Source organism: Leptosomus discolor, chromosome Z (genome assembly GCF_034619465.1).
Source record: "Leptosomus discolor isolate bLepDis1 chromosome Z, bLepDis1.hap2, whole genome shotgun sequence".
In the NCBI taxonomy this organism is placed as follows: Eukaryota; Metazoa; Chordata; class Aves; order Leptosomiformes; family Leptosomidae; genus Leptosomus; species Leptosomus discolor.
In genome coordinates this window covers 92,414,633-92,437,452 of record NC_141419.1, presented here as the reverse complement: position 1 = coordinate 92,437,452, position 22,820 = coordinate 92,414,633, and the positions used below count along the sequence as shown (strand labels likewise).

General features: G+C 44.5%; 1 protein-coding gene across 1 annotated transcript in view; it reads right to left on the bottom strand.

Annotated features, from left to right (window-relative positions):
* Nucleotides 1–413: 413 nt before the first annotated feature.
* The window catches only part of DCC (DCC netrin 1 receptor), a 566,036-nt gene continuing 543,629 nt past the window's right edge, over nt 414–22,820 (bottom strand). The window contains exons 27-29 of the mRNA XM_086479399.1: nt 15,004–15,216; nt 2,333–2,475; nt 414–503 (exon numbers count right to left, since the gene is read on the bottom strand). Coding sequence (XP_086335525.1) covers nt 414–503; nt 2,333–2,475; nt 15,004–15,216 — 446 coding nt within the window. The remainder of the gene's footprint in view (nt 504–2,332; nt 2,476–15,003; nt 15,217–22,820) is intronic.

The window sequence follows — 22,820 nt, the reverse complement described above, 5'->3', positions numbered from 1 at the left end:
CATGGTCTATGTTTAAAAACATACTTGCATGAGGTAAGGCTAGATCTACACAAAGAGATACAAACCTCTACGGAGTAAAACATGAGTTAGTCATGACAACTTGAGCTCTACAAAGACTAGTAGATCAAAATCAGCAATCCGGTGGCAACAGCTACGACTTTGCGGTGATGATGTCATTCGCCTTGCCACGCTTTCATCACTTTAGATGCCAGACCTATGGTTCTGTAACATTTCCATTACTATTCTTTCCTTTTTCTTCTTTTTTATTATCCCCTTTAGGACTTTGCAGGAATCTTCCTTGCACTGAAGTAGTGGGAACAAGATGATTTTATGGGGTGGTGTAGATGGGTGGTATGTGTGAAATCCTGGTATGCTGCAATGCTCCGGGATAATTATCGCTTCCTCAAGAGCTGCTAGAAGGCTGAGCCTGTGATAGCATTGAGTTGCTTCATTAGCCCCTCCAAACTGGCCATCTGTTCGCTCAGATCATCCTGCTCATAAACCTGCAAGTGAACAAACACACACAGATAAGTGGGCAGCAGGGTGGGAACCGAACGCCCCGCTGCCCAGAGCCCAGGACATAGCTCATGGCAGGGACATCTTCCCCGCGCGGTCCTCAGGGACCTGGGGCATTCAAGGATGGGTTGACGCTTACAGGCTGGATGGCAAAGCTTCTCTGGGCTTAACAGAGGAGCTGAAAACTAGGGGTGACCATGCCAGAGCAACGGGAAATGTTAACTAACCTTCCCCCAGTCCCCGCTTCGCCAGCTCCCTCCCTTGCATTGCACGTGTCCATGCTTGGGGGGACTACAAAAGCACTTTTTAGCACATCAAATGCTCACCTAAACACGTCCTCTCCTGCAGCAGTTCGTCCAGCAATTAGCTGAACTTCTCAGCCCTTGCTGGGAATTTCTACCCTCGCCTTTAGTGGGAGCAGAGGACTGGGAACAGTTTTCGGAAGTGCCTAACCGGGCTGGAGGAGCAAAACCCAGAATTACCAGCACCACACCTGTTCTTGGGAACCACTGACCTCCAAAACTACCAAGGCAAGAGGAGTGATCCTCTGCCTTCAGACGCTGTGAGGGAGCTCAAACGTCAGTGACTTACGTGGGGTTTACCCAGTAAAAGATCTAGCAGGGCTGTTATCAGCCCTGCAGTCCCCAAGGTGGGATGGAGCAGGTAGCTTAAAAGAGCACCTGCAGAGTCAAGTGTAAAAAAACCTGATAATCCCAAAATTTCAGCCTTTCTCACCAAATTCTGACCACCCGGTGAGCTTGCGGCCTGCACTATGATGGCCTGTAGCTGCCCTCACACTCGTGGAGCTTAAGCAGCGTCTCTCCTGCGAGCTAAGTCATGCTGCTGTGAAGAAACAACGTACTGAGAGCTCAAAAGGCACTTTGTGTTACCAAATGTCCCGTGTTAAATTACTCCTTATGGCAGCGATTTTACCATGGTGGGCATCCTCCTTCCCGTTCCCATCCCAGCAGGAGATTCCATGTCTCTTACATGGTCCTGCATCCCCTTGTCCCAGCAAAACGCCAGAATCCTTCTGTGACTATATGCAGGGGTGTATTCTTATGCCATCGATAACGACAAGCAGGAATCAAAGACGCTCATCCTGCATTCATCAACAGCAGCCCCAAACCTTCCACACGTATGTCTGAAGCAAATATTTTGTCTTTCCCTTTAGCCAGGTTGAAAACATAAAAGGAGTCACTAACACGACGTTGGACAAATCACTGCTACAGTGCCTAGCAAAAACTTCTCCTGTGCAAGCAGATGAAAAGAAATACAACATGTACTTAATATATTGCTTTTTTTTTCCTTATTCCTTTTCTTTCGCACTGTGATCACATGAGACCTTTCTCTGAGAGTTTTAATAGGAGTGAGAAGATTATTCTAATTTCACCATCTTTTCAGTTTCACTTATCTCCTTCTTCAACGCTATTTTTCTTACCATTATCTGGTATTACCATATACACATTTTTCCACCCCAAATTATTTTCTTCCCTTATCGCACCTCTCACCCCCTCCTTCTCTTCTCCCGGTATCTCAGGGTGCTCAGGAGAGGCCGTGTGAGGTGTCCTGCGGATAATATTAACTCAGACTTTAAGTACTCGTTCCTCCCCTGCACCACACACGCCAAAATCCATTAAAGCCACCAGGAAAGTTTTGCTGGCTGCCAGAACTTCTTAAGAGCTTTCTAACAGGTATCACCTGCAGCGTAATACCTTAGGCAAGGAGGGGCAGACCGTTATCTAAAAATTAATGCTCAGATCGGGGATTAAAGAAGGTAACTCGATGGTGATGAGCTTTGCAAGAAGGTTCTTACGTTTGCGGAGTCCTCCGTCTGCTTGTGGCCCTCTTCTGCCACCTCCGGGGCCGTGGGCACCGAGACGGGCAGCAGAGGAGACCTGGCTTTTCCTGCCAAGCCAAGGGACGCTGTTTTAACCTGAGCCTTGGGGAGGTTAGGCCCTGGAAGAAGAAACAGAAGTCACACTGCGAACCTGTAGGTACGAAAACAGGGGATTGCAGGGAAATTTGGGGAATATAGGCAAAAGGCAGCTGGTTTTACCGCTGCTGCTTGTGTTTGCAGTCGGAAGTGTACAGCCCCCTCCCAGGACAGACGCCACCTCTCCCTGGACGAGCATCAGAGCCAACACACAACGCTTTGTAAAAACTCTTCAGTTGTACCTCACGGGCTCTGCTCCCGAAAGAGGACTCACAGCCACAGCAGGTTTGCAATTTTCTATTGACACTACATTATCACGAGGAACGCTCTTCTGCAAAAGCGGAAGTTTTCACACAGGAACTTCAATTTTCCTGGGAAAAAAATACCTACAAAACCTGGCACTCCAGGAAGATAATGAAAACTCGGGCTCCATGGCCCCTGCCTGGCAGGGAACTATCAGTTCGATGCTGTGTTTGAGGAAGAAAGCGAGACTGAAGAGCAGGGAGCAGTGGCCAGGCTCAGGGAACGGCAGTTATTTCCACGGTTCTCCTCTCTGTTTTTGTTCCGAACTCCCTCAAGCTGACAGCAGCCCTCCAGGTGAGTCACTGAACAAGTTAAAATAAAGACTGTATTTCAACTTTCTCCCCTAAAAATTTCTTTCTGGCTTTTTATCCCAGCTTGGAAGGAGGGGGTGAAAAAAAAATCAAAATAATTTATGTTTTTGACAGAAAGGGATTCCTCTTTTGCAGCATCAACTCCTCCTGCCGCCGCTCCGAGCCACAGCACTGCTGCTTGGCAAAAGAGGTGTCAGCCACCGCCCTGATTGAAGTGCTGCCCTTGAAAGATGCCTCAGCTGTCTCAGCTCTCTTCTAGAGGAAATTAAAAATTCTTTGTCCCTTTTAATGCTTTAAAAACATTGAAGAATAAAACTTTTGTCCTGGACAATCTGCCTCCACTCAGCACAAGGTGCCCGGCTCTATGCGCGGCTCTCCCAGGCACACACGGGCCGCCACTTGACACAGGGGCACGCACGGCACTGATTTTAAGTACCCTGGGATAGTTTTAAGATTCAAGTCGCCACACAAAGCCGAACTGAGATTGTGCGTCATAGATTCAAGGGCAAAAAGGGGGATGGCAGCTCGAGGCTTGCTTGCTGCCGGGGTAACCCTGCTCCACCTGAAGCTACGGCTGAAACATCCCTACGACCTGCACAAGGCCAAACGCATCCCAGTGAGCGTCTTTGGGACTTCTTTCAGCCACCTACGTCCCCAAAACTTATTCTTCCCGCTTTCTTTCTATCGACATTAAAGGACTTTGATGCCTACCTGTGCCCTCAGGCAAGTTTCATGTTCGCATCTTTAAATACGCAACCTCCAGGATGATCCTTGCTTGGCAAGGATACACCACGTACCAGGGACTGTCAAATCCCCCCAGTCATCCCCACCAGGTAACAGCAGATCCCCTCTGGCACAGGGCATCCCTTTGGAGTCTCACAGGGCAGGTTTCCATCTCCCAGGGGACTTGGGCACAGCTTTTATTCTGCTCATTTGACTCCCATCGAAATCAAGAAGACGAATCATAAATAAATAGGTTTTTTTCTATATATTTCCTCCACTATGACCCTCAGCGAGTTCTCTTGTCTTTTTTTTCTGTTAAGAAAACGTGCACCTTAATAATGATAGTAACAACAGCCATCGCTTTAGTAGCTGACTGTGCTCATTTGAGGTATTAAAAGGCATGAACCTCAGTAAGTGAAGCAGGGTATTGGCCATTGCATCAGAATTGGACCCAGAAAAATAGGTTTTGAGACACTCTGGCCATAAAACGTGTGTAGAGGAAGGGGTGTCCCAGGGACGAGCCCTGGGACAGGTTTGTACGACGACACCCGTGGCTCTGGAGCTGAGATGCAGGGACCAAGAGCATGGGACACGTCTCCATCCCCATGGGATGCACACAGGCTCGCTCCAAAACCCAAGGCTCGGCTCAGAAACCCACCCAGTTTCCATGCAAAACCAAACCGGCTTTTCACGAAACTTAAACTTAACCACCCGTTCGCTTTCTTCATCGCTAGATTCCCACCTGATTACCTCTCTTTTCTTACCGATCATTAACAACTCACAAAAGCAACGCTCCCGAGCCCGGAACGGCAGTGCCTAGAGAGTAACTCTGAGCAGCCAGGAGACAAGACTTGCCGATTCATTTTCCTGTATTTCAGAGACCTGCGTTTACATCTTTAATTAGTTTAAGGCAGAGGAAACACAACGGAGCAGAAGAGAGAACAAAATCCCTCCCGAAACCGAGTTGCCGACCGCGTGCTCATCAAAAGTTCCAGTAAAGAGCTGCAAGATGGAGGCAGGGAGGGAGAGGCACACCAACACCCTCTCTGTAAGGCTGAGAATTGCAGATAACTCCCATTTAGCTGAAGCTATGAATGTGTGAAAGCTCAATACAAGCTAAAAGAGATCACCACAAAGATACCCTCGCTCTTCCAGCTCCAGTTTAATAGCTAAAAGACTTCAATAACAGGGCCTTCAGACTTGCCTGCGTATCAGAGTAAGAGCAGAAGATACAGCGATCCCCAAAGATTCAATCTTCTAAGCACTGCACATTCAAACTGGTTTTTAATAAAAGGAAATGTTTTTGCACTTCTATTTCTTAATTAAAAAAAAAAAAAAAGCTTATTTCCAAAGAAGTGTCGGGGGGAAATACACACACACTGACACTTGAAACACACACCGAGCACTTACACACTGAGAAACACCAGAGCCTGAATCTGAAAAGATGAAGAGAAGAAGGTAGTACCATCACAGGCAAATTAACTCTTAAGCTGCCTGGCGCACAGACTGTAGATTCTCAACAGGTATTTTTTTCCCTCTGTGCTTGGAAAACACCCGCAGCGCTCAGCAAAGAAATAAAGTGCAGCTACGGTCCCTGCAGCCGGCAGCTGCGGTGGTGTCTCTGTTCCAGTAGCGCCTGCGTGCCCTGTGAGAGAGAGATTTATCCGACATGGGATATCAGTGTGAGGTGAAGGATCGATAATAAGATACAGCCGCTGCAGAAAATTGCATCCACGCTGTTTACTGGTTAGATAATGGACCCAAACAGGCTTTTTTTTTTATACAAGTGATTTTGCATTGTGACTTTTGTTTGATTTTCTGATGGAGAAGTAAATATTTGATGTGGTGGCGAGAAGCTCATGTGAAAGGCCAAGTATATTGCTATTGTAATCCTCTAAATCCCGTGGTAAAAACCATGTTTCTCATATGTACCTCATTAATTGCAGTAATTGGACTTAAAGACCCACTTTTCTGCACAAAGACAGATGTTCCCTCCTGGATACTGCTAACGAGAAGCCATAATGACAATTAGTAAGTTCAGTTTGTGCATCTTTTTGCCCTTTAGCTCACAAAAGCAACAGGCAAATCAGAATGCTCGTGACTAAAATGAAGCTGAGAAAATTTTCCTTATGCATCGCCGCATATCGCAAGTTCTCCAGCAAACGTTTTACAGCAGTGACCGTTTTCCAAGGTAACGCTTGTAACACGTAATTCGTACAACAGTTGAGCCCTCTTCCCCCAAAGGACGTTAAAACACACCAAGCAGGCCTCTCGAAGAGAGTTCTGGACATCCTAAGTCAACTGATTTATGCAAATGAGTAGCTAATGAAATGAAAATCACTTTGGTTTCTAACGTTCCCCAGCTCAGCGGGAGTCTCGCAAGTAACAAAGAGCAACTCTTGGATCTGAGGCCCAAAGAGGCCGAAGATGACGATTCCAAGCAGGTGTAACTCCAGCATGGATTCACTGCTTAAAAGTTTCATTTTCTCGGTAGGGTTATTAAACACTTCATCGGCTCATTAGTCAGACGATATAGGGCTACCAGGTGCAAACCCCAGATACCGCCGCCTCTCCGAGGCCCACACCGAACTCCCTTGGTATTCCAGGAGCGCTGCACACCAGCGCGACCCGGCGTCGAGCCCAAAAGAAGCGGTTTTCCAACTCTACACGCCTTTGTGCACATCAGGCCACACGTTATCCCCAAGTCAAGCCACTGTAGCATCCACCCTCTCGACAGCAGTACTTCGCAAGAGCTACTTGGCGTTATTTTATTTTGAGATATGTCAAATCGGGCACGAGATGAGGCAGTCGGCCAGGTGAGAACAACTCATTATCAGGGAGGGGGCTCAGGGTTTCTGCTGTTGGCATCGCAGGGTTTCCAAAGGCCGGTCCCTAGCTGCAGGGAGGACAGGGAGCTGGAAATTCGTGTGTCAAAAAATGCTGTGTTTGCACCCGATGGATCTGGGGACTGTACCCAACTTGAAGACCAAAAATTCTTGTGTGGTTCTCCTGTGTTCTGGGTGGTGATGCAAAAGGGAGAAAAAGAGTTAAAGTGGAGGAAATGGAAATGAATGCAACCATCGAAAGGAGCTAGATTATGGAGAGACGGCAAGAAATCAGCTCAATGGAGAATACTGGAGTAGAAGGCAGCTACCAGTAGAGTTCCTCACCATCTGGATCTAGGACTGATTCTTCATATTTTGATCCAAAGAATAGGTGTGTGATTATGAAATCTACTACTAGCAAGAGCCTGGACATAAAGCTGGAGTTACATGAAGAGAACTGCAAGGACCTTTCTGCCCATCTGCTGCTCACGCAAATGTTCAGACTTCCACAGTGAGGAGGCCAGACCGTGCATCACAGCCCTTCAGCTGAATTTCACATCGCTTCAGCTGTTTAAAAGTGAGGGATGAGTCTCTGTCGGTTCTTTCATCTCCCTTGATCACCCGTGGAAAGAAGCACCCTCCAAAGTCTGCAGAGACGCTGGATGAACTGTCTTTCAGAAGATCCTCTCTCTTGGCTGCTCAGTGAGGTTATGTGACTGGCACAGCGCAGATACCTATTCATCAGCAGCCTGAAACGAGCTAGGAGTGAGTCATATCTCTGAGAAGACGGAGCAGGGAGTTTTGCCATAAATTCTGCTGAAGGAAATGAGGGAAGAGGAAAGCCTGCCTGCTTCTGATTTCAAGCCTACAAGCGGGTACGTGCTTCAGCGAAGTCAAGTACGATCTTCGGACGTACATGGGAAGCAATTTTTGGCAGTAGGAAGGCAAATCGCAATGCTGCTTTAAAAAGCATTGGGAAGATCCTATCTGGAAAGCTCTGTACAGGCCTGAGGACTTGCACACAGGAAAAAATGAACTGTATAAAGCATTGAGAGGGGTTTATTAACTTCCAGGGACAAACAGTCTATACGACAATCCATACATGAAACAGAAAATGTGATGGAATCAGCTTTGCCTGCGAATCCTGCGCTTCACAGGAAGATCGTGGTACTTTGGTTTCGCTAGGTGGTAATGCAAAACTCAAAGGCAACGAGAGTCTTTCATTAACCTCAGTGAGATGTGGATCAAGCTCACAATGCCAACATGCTCTTCACGGAGATCACTAACTGCTGGGCTTCGGAAGGACATATCTAGGCTAAAACATCAGATAGTGACCACAGCTACAGAAAGGACATCTAGTATTTTTAAAAAAGGTTTATCTTCCTAATATTCTGTGCTTGGTAAACATGTACAATGTGTGACAGCAGACAGGACACTGGAGAAACTCTGGAAAGAGGATTCTGCAGTCAGATGCACTGTGTTGTAGATGGGCTATTGGTTCCAGATTTTAACCTGCAGCCACTTTAGTCTGTTGATTCCAGAACTGGACCAAACGAACTGTTCAATAGTTGATTAATCTAAAGCTGTTTTTTTGTTGTTGATTTAGGATTTTCAACAAAGCAAAAAAATATTTTGTATCCGGCAAGGTTATTTACAGGCATGTCTCATAAAATCAATTTGGAAACTTAAACAGAAAATTTCCAAACTGGGGATATACAGATCTATTCTTATATCCAATAGCCCAACAGACAGGGCATACATTAAAGACATGAAAGGTGATCTGGAGCTGAGGATCACCCTGTCTGGGGAGGCAGATGAAAAATGATCTATCTACCGGGGTGCAAACAAGCCTTTGTTTTCATCAGAACTGAAAGGACTGTTGAAGAGCAGCAAGATGAATCCTGTATAATGAGACTATAAGAGTCAAAATAAGCTGCAGAAATCAGCAGGTAATGTCAGACGTGTAACTAAATGAGGACGATCTTTTCTGGCCCTTCGTCTCACACCTCTTCCACAGCTTTTTCTAACCAACAGGCCAAAAGACAAAAAATATCTCTGTCGTTAACTCGAGCTGCTTCTACTAATGACGATCTGTGAGCACCGAGGAATCTGCAAGGATGCTCCCACAGAGACAGGTGAGAAAACTGAATGCGATCAATCTGAAAATTAAAAGTATTTAAGAATTCCACCCATCCCAGATGCTTCTGACAGTAAGGAGATGGGCAGCCTGAACTTCACGGGTGGGGAAGGAGGGCTGTATAGCACTGCAAAGCCAGATGTTTCCCCTGTTAGGTAATCAAAGCTGGTGGGGTATGCTGCTTACCTTGCAGTATGAAGAGGTAATTTCCTCATAAAAGTACTACAGGAAATCACAAAAGGATCTTACAGGTTATTTGATATTTCCACCAGTAAAAACAGTGTCAGTTTAAATGACTTAAAAGTTGAAATGTGAAGATGAGAATAACACGTAGAAGTGACCTGACTTGTCGCTCCACAGCAGGATGTTCCTGTTTAAGTAAGACGGTGCCTCTCAGGGGAACAGAGTGTGTAACTGTGTGAAAAATACTATTTGAAGACTCAGCTGGTTTACATTACAGGTGGGAAAAAATATTTTTCATCAAGAAATTTAGTTTCTAAAAATAATTTTTGAGGTGATAATCAACAGAGGCTTGACTCATTCCGCAAGGGAAATTGCTCTAGAAAGAGGCAAAGTTTAATTTAGAAACATTTGATAGAAATATTTCAGGAGAAGTGATGTAAAAGGAGAAATTAAATGGAAAACACAAAGAGGTCACTTAATCACTCTCCAGAACACGGTACCAAGCAAATGCTGGGACTGTCTAATGGGGAGGCTTTTGAAATAGCATCGACGAACTTCACCCATTTTTATGTGCTACCGCTTCAGAACAGGTATAGAACCAGTGAGTTTGGAAAGGACAGTTCAAGACAAGAACAACACAGACTGCTCAAATATGTGGAAATATGAGGGAGACCCAGTCTCTGTCTTCTCTGCTGCTCTTCATGGTTTTAATCTATTTGCTGGAAATAACTGTGAGATAAATAAATGTTGGGGCAAAAGTGGCTGCAAGTGCTCAGTGATAACACTTGCAGCCCCTGATTAATACGGAGAAATTGTACATGCAATGGAAGAAGATTTATTTCTCTGCTTATGAAACACAGGAAGATCGAACGGCCCATCATTACGTCTTTCTATGGATTTACAGTGTAATTATCCAGATAAATATTTTTTCTAATTATATGACTGCTGCCTTGTATTGAAATAGATCTTTTATATCAAAGGGGAGTAAGTTCATTCACTCAGGCAAGCACCTAAATCCACACTTCACTTTACACCTTCCAGTAGCCTCCTGGATTTTAATGAGACAGCTCAGGTGTCCCAGGTTATCTGCATGCTGATTAAACTTTACTGGACTGCAGCCAGGTTTCTCTAATATACAGGACTGACCCTTTCATGACATATCTCCCTGCTGAATAGAGAAAGCTCATTTTCATAAAAAGAAATGTGGAAGAAAAAAAAAAACCAAAACATTTCCAAATTGAAGGTGGGGCAGTTAAAGGCTTATGAAATAAAAGAATATCATTTTCCTTTGAATCTGGGAGTTACTCGTGCAAAAACCTGGGATTTCAGAGTAAAAGCTTCAAGAATAAATCACTCCCACATTTTCAGTGAATTTATAAACCTTGCTTACTGTAGACTATGATAAAGAGAAGTCCATAATCTCATTTACACTCATCATTAAAATAAGAAAAAAACCCTACGCCAGAAAGATTTTTATACCCTATTAACATAAGAGTTCTTAGCTGCCTTTAAATTCAGTGACTAAATTCAAATTAGAATCAATAGGTTTTCATTTCTGTTTTATCTTGGCACTGGGATTTTTTTACCGTGAATGGTAAACTTCAAAAAAAAAAAAAAGACCCAGAATTTGGTTGTGGAGCTAATTAATGAGAGCTAATTGATTGTTCAGAATAAATGCACTTACAAATTAACTCCCCACTTTGCATGAGAGGGGATTAAACACTCTAAAAAATGGATAGCAGTTGAATGCCTAAATCTAGCACCAGCGAGTTCTAAATTCACGTCTCCCAGATTTGCCTAATTCGCAGCCAAAAGTTTTAATCTTGGAATTTCCATCTCTAAATACTCCACCTGAGATCCGATATCCAAGACACTTGTGTAACAGTGATTTTACCGACACTTCTGTGAGGAGCAGTCTGTTATCAGCACGACTGAAAATCTTTTCTGTGCTGTTTTTTCTATATTCCCTCTTCTAAGGATCACTGTAATTTCAGCATCTACGGAGGCCCCAAACCCCTGTGATTTGAGATTATTATGGCCCAGGCATCGCTGCTTAATACCCACATACCCTTCCCCTGCACGCCCGGCCCGCAGCCAGTTTGGGGCACATCTTACAGCTCAGCAGGAGGGAGGAAAAGCAAGCTCAATTTTGCTGTTCAATAAAGTGGGTTTTAGCTCTGGGGTATCACTGAGCGATTCCGGGAAGACTGAGCAGACGACAATCAGGATTCCCAACCACACTTCTTCGGTGGAGTAGCAACAGAAGAAAAGAAATGCGGCATTTTTTACAATCTCACAAAAGAGACGGGAGCCTGAAAAGGCTGAAGTTTTAGGATTGTGACCCAATACAAAAACCACCACTTCACAGGCGGCATTTTCCACCACCTCACACGTGCTTCTGCTGAAGAAAAATGACCTCCTAATTCAGGTTCATTTAAAGTGCAGCCGATCATCAAGACCTAAAAGGAATTTTCATTCGTGAGGGCACAAAGAAAAGATCTTTCCTGTCCATTTGGGGAATTTATGTCGGATCTATAATGCAATAAGCTCAACACTCCATCAAACATTTTCTATTTAACCTGAAAGGGGACTAAGCCAAATCACTTATAGGCGTATGTGTATGATTTGCAAAGAGGAGCAAGTGCAGCCACAGCAGGGATTGGAAATAACCATGGAGTGAATCTCACACCTTCTGAATAAGTATTAGGAACCTCAAGTGATCGATCACAAAGCAGTGATGAAAAGGTGAGATCTCCTATAAAATATCCACGGGAAGGGCTTAATGTGAAAAGCTGGGATTTACTGGGCTCAAGGGAAAAAAAAAAAAAAAAAAAAGGGAAAAAAAAAAAAAGAAGAAAAATGGCAGATTTAGCTCTGAATTAGGCTGATGTCATGACCCAAAACCAGGAGCACAGCCTTTTAAATATTTATTCATATCCTCATGGCAAAAGACCCCACAACTGAACAATGATCTCTGTATGTCTTTTTTATGAACCATATGAGAGAGTTTAACAGCTAATTATAATGCCACTACAGGGATATGCTGAATGGATAAAGTATCAGAGGAGACACCACCTTTTAGCATCGGGTCAATCAAAGCCAAGAAAAACCCCCGTGCTCATCTAGGCTCTGGGCAAGATCCAAACACTAATTTTGATCCCAATACTGCACGAGGATCAGCTCCAGGACTATAATCTAAATATACAAACACATCTGGAGCTTCAGCACGCAGTTGGCTGTGGGGTTGAGGCCCGGAGGACATCCCTGCCCAGCATTTCCATACAGGCTGCTCTTTAAAAGGAGCTGTAAAACTCATGGGGCTGGAGGGAGGAGAGTCTGCAAAGCAGCAGTGAAGGGATTTCAAGGGAAATCTCCACTGAACTTCAGGTTCCTGCTTTTTAAAGTCTTTGCTGGAAATCTCTGGATCAATCTCTACAGTTCTCTGCTGCTTTCTCCCCTTCTGGATTGCCCCATTAGTTATGTATTGTCTGAAGAGAGAAGACACCTGATTGACATGCATTTAAACAACAGGACAGCAAAGCAAAGAGTAGTTTAATTGGTTTAAGCGATGATGAGTCCATTACTTATTACCCTACTACGTTATTACATAGGGCATGTAAAAATATCTTGAGTTTAAGAAAAATATAATGAAAAACTAGTTTAAGAAAAATGTAATGAAAAACTAATTAATCCCATCTATCAGGTTAAGGGAAGTAACAGTTATTCCGATGTGGGAATTTGCTAAGAGCCTTTTAAACCTGAGATGCCCCCAAGTGGGGTACAATTAGCAGACGTGGTCCATGAGGGACCTGCAGAGAGCTCGGCCACCCTTGCTCTGCCAGTGGGGATTAGGGAGGAGCGACTGTGCGGGGATGTCATCTTTTCTAGGAGGTTTGTTCCAACAGGGAAAAGCATCACAAGCTTTGTAAAGTCACAAAAAATTCCCTTTCACGGGTATCTAACTACGGCTGAGGTATTATGCTTGTGGGTGGTATTAAATACTCCAAATTGCTGGTGAAATGAAGTGCTCTTTGCTGACATCTCTTTTTCAGTGCTTCCTCTCTCCACTTCCATTTTAAGTGAAAAGAAGAGAGCTCCGGGTTCCGGAGGACTGGGATTCAGGAATAGATACTGGAAGAGCAACCTAGTTTTGAGGGATCATGTGCAGGACCAGGATCAGTCCTGCTCACCCACTGCCCAGAGGCACAAACAGAAGTTAACATTTACAAAGAGAAACCTTTCTTCAAGAAATTGGTAGAGGAGACATCAGTCTGGCTAACGGCTCTAAGGATAAGAACACTGAGAAAAGCAAGAGAAACCATACATAGAGAGAAATAAATAGCCCCCAACATCACAAAATAGCCGGAAGCAGATCAGAAATGAAGTTACACACAGTTCTAAAAAGTAAAAATTCTGGTTTCAGTAGAACAGTGAATATGATAATTTGAATGCCATATATATCCCAGCAACATGTTTTCATCTATGTGACAGAATTGAGAAAAACAGACTCTTTTTCATTGCTTTAGCATTTGATTTATTTGCACTGATTTATGGCAGATTATTGCCATAAACTTTCAGCTCTGAATTTTGCCTAACGACAAAGTTCTACTCATCGCTTGTAGGAAACATTGCATCTGCTCACGTGAGATTACTTACTCCAAAAAAAGGCTATTTCATTTTTCAGGATGATGGGATTCTTTAAGAGGATAAGTATCACGCCCCAACTTCCTCTCTCTTTACCACACCTCCCAGTTTTAACGGTTAAAATGTAAATCTCTCATCGACTTTGAGAACAAATTGTTCTTTCGAGGTAACCAGGCTTACTCACTAGAGAAAGACAAGTAGAACGGGATCCCCATGAAGTAAAATGCAGTACTACATAGAGATGAATGGACTCTGTTACATATAAAAAATAATTCAGCAGCACTATTTGGCAAAAGCTGTTCTCCAATAAATAAGGATTTATCTACTTCTGTCTGCTGTCAGAAACTGGATTACTTGCTGATGGATAGCAGGTGCTTCCAGTAAAAATGCAGAGATGTTTTGGTAGCTTGCTTCTTGCAAACATCGACCTAACATATGCTGTATGGCAAGAAAGCTATGCAGGGAAAGAAGTATTAGAACAGAAGAGAGTAAAGCTGGAATCTCAAAGGTTGTCTGAGCCAAACTGGAGATTATCCAAGCTAAAGGAGTCGGGCAAACAGTTAAAATGAGATACCAGTCTGCAACCCCCTATTTTTTTCCCCCCTCCTTGGTTAGGGTTATCAAAGCAAACAGTATTACTCAATTTATACCAGCTCAGTCCTAGCTCTGAGCCCACCTTACGGACAAAGCGGATACCAGACACATCACGCAAATTTCATCCGAGGGCCAGCTTTGAGGACAGCCCTCTAGAAACGGTGCTGCCCTGGAAACAGGCCCAGAAACGAGCTGCAGAGGCACCGTTCCCTCTTGCTCTGCCGTGCCCCCCGCCCACGACTGAACGTTTCACTACAACCACACGCAGCCATTTAATCTAACCAGCCCACGGCTTCGTTCAACAGGGGCACTATTCTAAAGCCTTTTTTCTACATCTATATGATAATTTTGTTTCTGTTCCTTGCATGCTTGCTATTTAAATTTTTAAGGAGTTTGCACACTGGAGTGGATTGCAGTCCATTCTTTTCCAGCATACATAAATAGTCCTTTCATTACCAAAAAGGCAAGCCTTGAAACAAGAGGCAGGCATTTGGCACCGGTTCAAGTTGCTGTAGCATAACAGGAGACTGGAAACAAGACCAAGTGATTAATTTGGCATCTCATCTAATTCATTTTTGGTCACTTACTTGTTAACTCTGATTTTAAGCTATTGCCTTCTCCTGAATTTTTGTTCCAGATTGTCAGAATGAAATACTGGATTGTTACCATAAACCTGTATATATCCACTTTCCAGACAGTGAGCACTTACAGGTGTTTCTTCAAGGTATGGGACAGTCTTGTGCTCTCTATTTTCTCACAAATCGAAGGTCAGTGCTTCAGAGGAGAGGTACTGGAGGCTTCTCCCCCGCCCCGCTGCCCCATCACTCTTACCTGTTTGAGACAGAAGTGGTGTGTAAGGGACTTTCGGTTCTATTGCACTCATGGGCGGAGGTAGCAAGGGGTTGGCGAAGCTGCGGAGAGGGTGCGTAGGGCGGACGCAGGCGGTGGGGATGGTTCTACTCGGGGCGTCCTCGTTGTTGGGGTGCTCAGGCTGCGCCTGCGGCAGCAAGGAGGGCTGCTGCGGGGCTGGGCCTTCGTTAACAGCTGCAAGAGAACAGGCAGGGAAAAAAAAAAACAAAAGAAAAACTAAAGGACTATTATTGATGTATATTTTATGTCCTATTTCCTACTTCTATGGTCATTATCAACAGAAGGGACAGCACTAGCCTCCACCTTCCAAGAAGCTGGAGGAAATGTGGCAACAGTTCCATCAAAAGTTATTGGCAGACGAATTAAAAAGCAGATGTTCCTCAGCGTGGCTGTGTGCCATCTGAAGCTCAAAACATCTTCCTTTAAAAAAAAAAACAATCAAAAAACCATGCATGATATTTTTATCTCCTTCTCTCTCCCCTTCCTTTCTATGTGCTTTTAAATATTAAAAATCAATAAACGCATAAATACATCACGTGGAGATGGAAACAAGCTACAACTATGGAAACTCATTATGTTCAGCATGACGGTACTGTTCTAGTCAGAGTGGAGAAAAGCTGGAGACAAAGAAAGGACTTAATTAATTTCCACATAACTAATCACCAATATTGTTTTTCCTTGAGACAGCTGTAACGTTCTGTGTGCCAAAGCAGTAGGTTGCTGCTTTATTAGCCTATACTCAAAGTCAATTCTTCAGCGATTCAAACGTTCCACGTCAACCTTCTAATGCGAAAGACAGCTCTCCTATATTCCACAGTCCTTCTTAAAAGAAGCTTTCAGTATCAACCTCTGTCATGGACTTTCCGTGCCAGAAAACAGAAGCAAAGAGCTGAAAACAACGGCTGAGGCAAAGAAAAAAGTCCTTTATTCCTACAGCCCTCTAGAAACCCCTGTGTCGTGTCCAAACTACAAACTGCAATATGATTACGGCTGTACAGGAGTTCTCAGGATGCGCCCAGCCCACAGTGTTGTCTGACATCACCAGGACTGTGAAGGCAGAAAAAGTTTGACTTGTGAACTGAGGTCTCTCGAAACCTATTGGATGCAAAAACCTTCTAATGGTGTAGTCCGAAACCAGAGAGTCTTCCATGGAGTATGTGCAGCGAAGAAGACGACGGGTAGGAGGAGAGATGGAAGATGACAGCGAGAGGCGGGATGCACACTCACGCATCCTGATGGCATTGCCCAGATTTATGGCACCGCTCTTTACCTAACACTGACTCTTGGTCATGAAGAGAAACTCGCTGCTGCTGCTTAGACCAGGGACACAGCACTGCACCACACTATTCCGACTTCAAGAAGTAAACAAAGACAGAAAAAAGGGAAACTGATTATTTTGGTCTTGCTAGGGAACTGTAACTGAAAACTGAAAACATTTAAAATCTCTTCCTGAACCACTATGCCTGCCGTGACAAGCCAAACTGGTTAGGAATTAACTGCAAGGAGGACTGGTAAGTGCAAGTCTGCTGTGGTGCTTTATGGATGGCAGCAAGAAGTTCACTTCCCCACGGCACAGGAAAGAGCCTGCCACTTCTATTCTATTCCTACTGCAGAAGAAGAATAAGAAAATTGAATCGGAAACACCACCTCTTCTCCTCTTTTCCAAACCCTGCTTCACAGGTCTGTTGAGGCTTCCCTGGAGCTTGGATCCGTGGCCTCTCCTGTCCCCTCTCCCAGCTCCTGCCCCACTGTCCTGAGGAGCAGCACGGGACAAAGTTCTCCTCTTGGTGAGGGTGCCTGCGAGTCCTGACAGGATTTGCAAGCAGAACAGTGGAAGGAAGCAAACCGGTTAGGGAAGAGCCTGATCACAACAGGAACTTATTTAATTTGAGCATGTTGGTGTGGTCCAGTGTCTCCACGGTATCTATGCCAGCCAGGATGGCTCACAGCACAACAGATAATCATGCAGCTTGTGGCAGGAAACAGAAATCTAGGGAAAGCTCAACCTTTTACTGAGGAAAACAACCTTCCTGACACACAGATACCAGAATCAGTTATTATACCGGGACCCAAAATGCTCCAGAGGATCTGGCTTCTTTCAAAGCCTGCTGCAACAACCAGAACTCATTGTGCAAATAACAGGCAATTACGCAGCCAAGTCAAATCTCAAGGCATTTTATAATAATTAATGTCAAAGTATATAAGTAATTACAACTTACTAAGTGGCATAACAATTTCGAAAAATGTAAATGAGGATTTCTCCTCATTTCCACAGCCCCATTGCTTCTCCCTATGGCAATATCGCAGACATCCCTGGCGAAATTGAACACGGGGGACAGGAACCCAACGACAGGATCAGACCAAGGACGAAATCATCTATGAGTTGTAAAAGTTTGCCCACCTGTGGCTTGTTTTCCTTGTTTTCACCTTCAAGGCTCTTTGCACTATCACGCCATTGCCCTAGCTCTGCTTTTCCATGCCCTTCCTTGCCCACCAGACCCCTCTCCGTTCTCTGAAGGCTAACGTTCTCTTTAAGAAGGCCAGAGATGTTGAGGTTATTTGTAACAGGGTAGAGCAGGGATCGCCGTTTACAGCTGATCCCACCCTTACTCACTGCCCACACGTTCAAGAAGGTGTCAAGCAGCGTGTTGCTGCTCTAGGCTACCATGGGTGTTGGGCTCTTCTCTCCCTTCTCCCTGTCCTAGGCAAGGAAGATGCAAAATAGCACGTGAGTCTCCCAGAGGTACACATCTGAGGTTACAATGCTTTCTGGAGCAAATCCTTGGAGAGGTCTTTGCTTAAAGAAAAAAATAAAGCCTCTTCTCCACGCCCTTAGCCTCAAAATGTCTTTTGACGTGTCTGAACTTCCTATGGAGTCCAACCCCTTTCATTGTGTCCTTAAGGACAGCTCTTTCGGAAGGCTCTTGACCTGTTCGGAGAAATAAGTAAACCAGACACTCACTGCTACTTGTCACCAAATATCTTCTCGGTAGTTTCTGCAGTGCCGCTCTCGGCAAACAAAGCTTTATCAGCTTTATCAGCATAATCAGCTCATATCAGCATGAGCATAAAGTCTCTGCATTAAAAGGCTATTAAATTACTGCTTTACTGTATGGGTATGTTTCATCTTAAAGATTTAGTTGTAAAACGTGGAGACCTACATAACCGTTATTACACAGAAGATTTCAGGCTATCCTGCGGCTATTACTGAACAGAAAGGTGTGATGACTCTATTAAAATTAGAAGCTAGAGTTGGGATGTAAATACTGAAGGTAAGTGGTCTAATAAAGGTGCTTCATGCTTGACAAGACTTTTTTCTAAAATAAGATGTGCCTGCTTGGAAACATAATGAGAACCATCAATTTGCAGTTCGCTCAAGTCCCTGCAGGAAGAGAGGATGGATTGTTTATTTGAAGGATGGGTGAAGATGAGCGCGTTGCCACTGCTGCCGACATCACCTACATCAATCCCTGACTAGCAGCCAGATATTTGCCTTCATACACCCCAATGGAGGTGCCCAAGAATTCTGGTTATTTCTACTGATCCAATGATTACCTTATTTTTTCTACTGAAAGTAGACTCACAATTGACCTTTGAGATGAAGCAGATAATACCATGCTGCATTCCAGTTGTCATCTTTTGCTCTTGAATTTAGTAAAGTATTTTGTCAGAGTACAGAAAACATTATGCTATACATGAAGGTCTGTTCTAAAGCCCAGTAAAATCAATTACGGTCCCATTGATTTGGAGAAACCTTGGATAAAGCCCTACTTTCGTTCATTTTATATATGAAGAACATTGAGAATGAGCTTGCTTTGAACTCCAGTAGCCATGGACACTGCTCACCAAGTTGAAGAATAAATACCTGATACCAAGGCTTTTGATCTTCCCTCTGCTTTTGCATAACTGTTGGCTAGTACAATGCTGCTAATCAGTTTAATGAATTTAGGTCTCTGAATGTATCTTTTACATTGTGTATCTTCCATTAAGAAGTAACACTGGAAAGATTCCCACTTGGATTTGTAGCTATTGGCTCTGCCACAGTCTGAGGTAATGAAAAAATCAATATGGACTGAGAACAAAAGGCAATAATAATTCAAAGTATGTGATGGTAGACGGGGACTTAAAATGACTGAACTTCATTCCATACCTGCTAATGACTTTCTGTGTATTCTTGAACTTACACAAGGTGTAAATACCATGTGACCACGACCATATACCTGTATAACGCTGACAAACTGGGGCCCCGTTTCTGTTGGGATCTTTGGATGTTAGTGTGGCACAAGCAGGAATTTTTTTTTTTAGCATGTTTATTCCCAGGTTACTACTCTCGTGCAATTTCAGGTGTAGCCCAAAGAATACTTTTGAAGAACACTTTTAAAAAATTGCTAAAGCGGACTCACGGGAGGATAGCGGAACCATTTTTAAATCCTATGTGGTTAAATCAAAAGAATCATGTACCGAAAGAAACCAAATTGCCTCGCTGATAATTCGGTTTCTAGAGGAAAACAAAGGAAGTGAGGGGCTAAGGAGGACCTTACCCACAACTTCAGCACAGCTCTCATCCCACTTCTGTGAGGTGTTGCAAGCCCTGCTGAACCCAAACTGCTCAGTAAAAACGACCATTTCCACTGAGCCCAGAATGCAGCTTCCATGGTAGAAGGGATTTAAGCTTCCCAGCCGGATGAGCAAACTGCAGAGCTAACTATTTACAGCCAGAAAGCCAGCTCCAAGAGAAGTGCTCAGGAAACAGTTGCTTTAGTGCATCTCACTTTGACAGATTAATGTACGTAAAGTTATCTCCGTTCCATAATACTTTCCTTTGGATATCTCAAGCTATTAATGTAATTGTTGTTTTCTTCTTCTGGCTTACACAATTTTCAATCTTACTTTTTAATACTAGAAAATAACCTATCTTTATTTGCTAAAAAACCCATACTTTCTGAACATCAAGTTTTCGTCATGTGGATTGTCAGGGCAACACACAAATGAATGGCTCCCTCTAAAAACGGTGCTGTTAGACCAGTTGTAGTCTTTAGGGTTGGCCTGAAGACAAGTACTCTGCCTCCTGTAAAACTGTGATCAGGATGGGACCAGAACACAGTCTGTTTACGCTGACCAGTGGGGATGGGGATGGGGCCACCTCAGTACCTCCCCAAGCGGGAGATGGTTTCCTCCAGCTCTCTTCTTTCCCTACTGGTGTAAGAGTCGGTCTGAAAACAACCTCGTCATCAGGAGTATGGACTCTGAAGGTCAGGCTAACACCTTGACATGAACTTGCAGGGCCTGCCTGAGCAGCAACTGCTGATCCTGGGAAGGGAATGCCAGGCTGGTGAGGTCGTTGTGCCCTAGGCAGAGCAAGGACCGAGCTGAGCAACTTGTTCATCTGGCAGGAAAGAGCAGAAGGATGGAGATGCTGCTGTCTGCTTCTCCCTTCTAGAAACCTTGGGGGGGGAGAGAAAAGCCGAAGGAGGGAGCCTTGCGGAGGCAGGACGGCTCTGTTTTGGCTAACGAGGGCTCTCTTTTGGCTAACGAGTGCTCTGCTGTTCTCCAGCACCAGAGACAAGCCTGAGAACTGTTATCAGGAGAGGTTGATCAGCATCGATGGAGCCAAGAAGAGGCAGAGATCTGGAGGAGGACAAGGGGTGCTACTGGGGCTCCTCAGCACCCGAACTTTGGAAGCTTCCCCCACCAAGGATCACGACAATCGTTAGGACAGGCGGGACGCTGCTTGGACCTGGGACCACAGGGATGCCTTGGACCCGCGGTGGAAGCTATCTATCTCTGTCCTCTTTTCACTTTAATTCCCCTTTCTTTTCATGCTCTTTCCCCATCGCACGCCGCTTTATGGGCAACCAACAAAATTTCACTGTTTGACTTTATCAAAGCCCTTTGGCGACGTCGCCTTCATTTTGCACTCTGAGATCACAGCAAACGAACCATCACGAGTCCACCGAGTGGACCATGACAACTGGAGACCGTGATGGCTCAGCATCTCCAACAGTTGTGGCAAAGAAAAGAGCACCTTCTTCCTTCTGTGACAGAGGTCAAACCAGGCAGGTCACCATCTTCTCCTACCTGTCATGGCGAAATTGTGAGTAGTGGGTGCGACAGAGCCCTGGAGGAGAAGGCAAGCTGTGGGAAGGATTGCTGACGAGACAACACTTTATTATCACTCAGAGATGTTTTCTGTCTGGAAAAAAACGCTATTCAAAATTTGTATTTTATGTCTGGTAGCGTCATCAGCAGTAGTCAAACAGCCAAGACAGCTTATTATTCAAGGTCTAGCTGGGGCCTGATTCTCCATTCTTTCTTTTTTTTTTTTTTTTTGGTTTCCTCTTCAGTAGACCATTTGTCCTAAAGATAAGTTGCAGCACTCGAATCTTCGGGTCAATGAAAAAGGCCTTCAGAAACAGAAGAAGGTGTTCAAGCATCGTCTGTTTGGCAAGATGCTGAGCAACACCCTCGCTAATGGCATGGCCTATGATTTATTCAGGGATTGCAACATCTTGATCAATAGGGTGCTCGGTCATGCAGTACCGCAGGTAGGCTCTGTCTCGGAGGAATTATTGCTGGGTACTTCTTTTTCAGACACAGCTGCAATCGGTCAAGTATCAAGTGAATTTTTCACTGAGGGGTAAAACACACAAAAAAGCTTTCTGTGTTGTCTCTGTAGCGTCTGTAACTGCTAGTTGCTCTCAACCGCATCATCGTATTAAGAAAACAGCCAAAAAACAAACAAACTCAAAGCGCTAGGAGTAATTTTGCTGATCTATCCTCATTCTCCGCTGCAGCAAGGTGGTCGGTGAGGCCGTGGGAGGTGAGCCACAAACGGAGCAGCTGCTTTTCAGTCGGATGCGCTGGAGGTTGACGGCTCTTCCAGATGGGCTGAGGTTGCCAGCGCCAGCGTTGAGAAAAGCTTCAGGCATCATATTAGAAATACACTTTGATATCCCTTCATCCCTCCTCGGACTGAAAAGTAATGAACACTGTCACGATATCAATCTAGTGAACCGCTTGGCTGGTTCTGACAGTGTCAAGTGTCCCTGGAAAACAAACAGGATTTCCATGTCCTTGTCTGGGCCTTCGCTTCATTTCCATGGTGATGAAAATATAAGACATGGCCAAACAAGAGAATATTTGACTGGGAGGTATTTTGTATGATCTGGGAGCTTTGGAAGTCAATAGCCTTCGCCAGAGAGCACAACTGCAACGGCCGTAACGGGTTGTCATTGCATGCCGTAAGGCGCTTAGATAATTTTCAGAACACCACGCAGTCTTGATTACCCAGACCTCAATAACCTGAAATAGCTGTTATCCAAACAAGGCTACGTCCACCACTTTCGAATTATTTGATAGGAAATTTCCCAAATTACCTGAAATCTTCACTGCTTGAGCTTTTTCAAGGCCCACCAGGTCTTCTGAATAATTAAAGGCTCTTTGTATTCAAGCTTCCTGCAGAAAACTTTTGTGTATTAGCAATCTTCTGTTCAACTCTCAAGCGTGCTGCACTGGAAAGCCTTGGGTAAACCCGTACCTTTCCATACAGACCTTCCCCCAGGACCTGCCACTGGATGCAACAGGATTTCAAAGACATTCTTGTTCTTCCAACTCTCATCTCCAGACTGCTACACGTGTAAATCTAGTGGCTGGTTCAGACAGAAGCTGAATGCACCCAGGGATGTGTGATCTGGGGGGCTCTGCCTACAGTATCCCTCAGCAATCACGTCCCAGCCACCACTCTGTATGGTATTTAGCAGCTGAGCTGCCTGCACCCC